Raw genomic sequence first — 1,845 nt, 5'->3', positions numbered from 1 at the left:
CCCCCCCCCTCCTCTCTCTTCTGCGCGGGAAGTGGGGATGAAATAGTTTTCTGTATTTGAAAATTGATTATTGTTTTTGTCATGGTTGTCGTTGTTTGATAAACTCTCTATTGAGTATATCAAGCCTAGGCACAGCTATTTTTACATAGAAAATCAGTTTTAACCTCTCACTATGCAGGTAGATCTGTATAATAGCATGGTAGGGAAAGAGGGTACTGATGCTGAGCAAGAAGCTAGGAAAGCCTATCAAGCTGCAAGGAAGGACAGCGATCGTGCTATGGGGATAGCTTTGGAAGACAAGGTTTCTTCAGCACTTGCTGACAGGGTAATTCCATTCATGACCTCAAGTTTTATTTGATGCCGCTTAATATTTGTATAACAAAACAGAGATTAGCTATTAAGCATTAACAGAATTATGTTCTGAAGTGAAACTGGAAAGAGCTGACAACAATGGGAATTTCACGTGTATCTTAGGTTGATAATATGCTCCAGACACTTGAAAAAGAAATTGATGATGTTGATGCTAAAATTGGAGACCGCTGGCGGTTGCTAGACAGGTTTGACCATGTTCAACTATAAATCTCTATGGCTCATTAAAAAAAAAAAACAACTAAAATGTTTGACCATGTTCTGGCAGGGATGCTGATGGGAAAGTAACGCCTGAGGAAGTTGTAGCTGCAGCTATCTATCTGAAGGACACGCTGGGTAAAGAAGCAGTTCATGAACTTATCAGCAACCTTTCCAAAGATAGTGGTCAGTTCACTTTCCATTTTCCTCCCTTTTTTTCCCCTATTGATCAAATAGATATCAATTATGGATGTCACCAACATGCCCCCTCCAATTAATGCAACAAACGATATACTATTCTAATTTAAAACTACAAAATGCACCTAATGCAACATGAGATTATCCTTTTCAGCTTTTGTGTTCTTTTTCTTTTTTTTTCCAACTTTTCAGTCTTATAGTTGTAAGAGTCTCATTTATTGTATGAAACAAGTTATTTGTACTTGACTTTACTTGACACCAAGTCGACTCATTCCCCTCCACCTTTGGGGTGTGGAAGTCTCCTCCAATGGTGTTTTTCAAGTGAATAAGAACAATTATAAGTAGTTACGAATACAAACAAATCTTAGAAGTTAAGCCTGTGAGTTGAGAGGGCAATTTAAAACTCCATGTAGTTTCCAAATTACTTAAATATGTTGATACCAAAATAGGTGTTTGCTTTAAGGTAGTACTAGCGCCTTAGGGAGCTGCATTTTTAGATTTTTAGACATGGATGTATATATTCTATATAATATAGAAGTACAAAATTAACCATAGTATGTGTAATCACTAATCAGCCTTCATAACCTGAAGATACCGGGTTTGGTTTCCCACAGTAGCCATTTTGGAAATTTTTAAAGGCTAGCACAGACGACATGGTTTAACTGACTGAACCAAATCAGTTCACTGGTACTCAACCTGCTCGGATTTAATAACTATAGTAATATATAAGTATAGATATGAAAATTAATAGAGTTGAGAAGAACTAGCGATGACAAAACCCAATTCCCAAATGTATAGATAGAATAATAGAATATATAGCGATAGGTAAGATTATAAATAGGAGCAGATAAAGAATCTAAATTTGTCAATTAATTTAACTACCAGAGTAAATAACTACTACTATTTGCACTTTTCATTTTAAGCAGATGGCAAAATTTTGGTGGAAGATATTTTGAAACTGGGTAAAGAAGATACAGAGGAAGAAACAAGATCATGATATTATGTTATTTTTATTATTTTCAAGGTATTAGACAAGCTAGTTACTTCATTTAATTTGTGAGATGTATTTGACACACTGCC

The 1,845-nt window shown here is 35.4% G+C and overlaps 1 protein-coding gene across 2 annotated transcripts in view; it reads left to right on the top strand.

Annotated features, from left to right (window-relative positions):
* LOC107635188 (LETM1 and EF-hand domain-containing protein 1, mitochondrial) overlaps positions 1-1,843 on the top strand; it is a 6,628-nt gene extending 4,785 nt beyond the window's left edge. For both annotated transcript variants that reach the window (XM_021121930.1, XM_016338580.2), the window contains 4 exons: positions 179-325; positions 475-557; positions 638-753; positions 1,692-1,843. In XM_021121930.1, coding sequence (XP_020977589.1) covers positions 179-325; positions 475-557; positions 638-753; positions 1,692-1,762 — 417 coding nt within the window. In that variant the 3' untranslated portion in view covers positions 1,763-1,843. The remainder of the gene's footprint in view (positions 1-178; positions 326-474; positions 558-637; positions 754-1,691) is intronic.

Source organism: Arachis ipaensis, chromosome B04, assembly GCF_000816755.2.
Source record: "Arachis ipaensis cultivar K30076 chromosome B04, Araip1.1, whole genome shotgun sequence".
Taxonomy (NCBI): Eukaryota; Viridiplantae; Streptophyta; class Magnoliopsida; order Fabales; family Fabaceae; genus Arachis; species Arachis ipaensis.
Note: the sequence above shows the minus strand (reverse complement) of the source record. Positions and strands in the feature narration are given on the sequence as shown.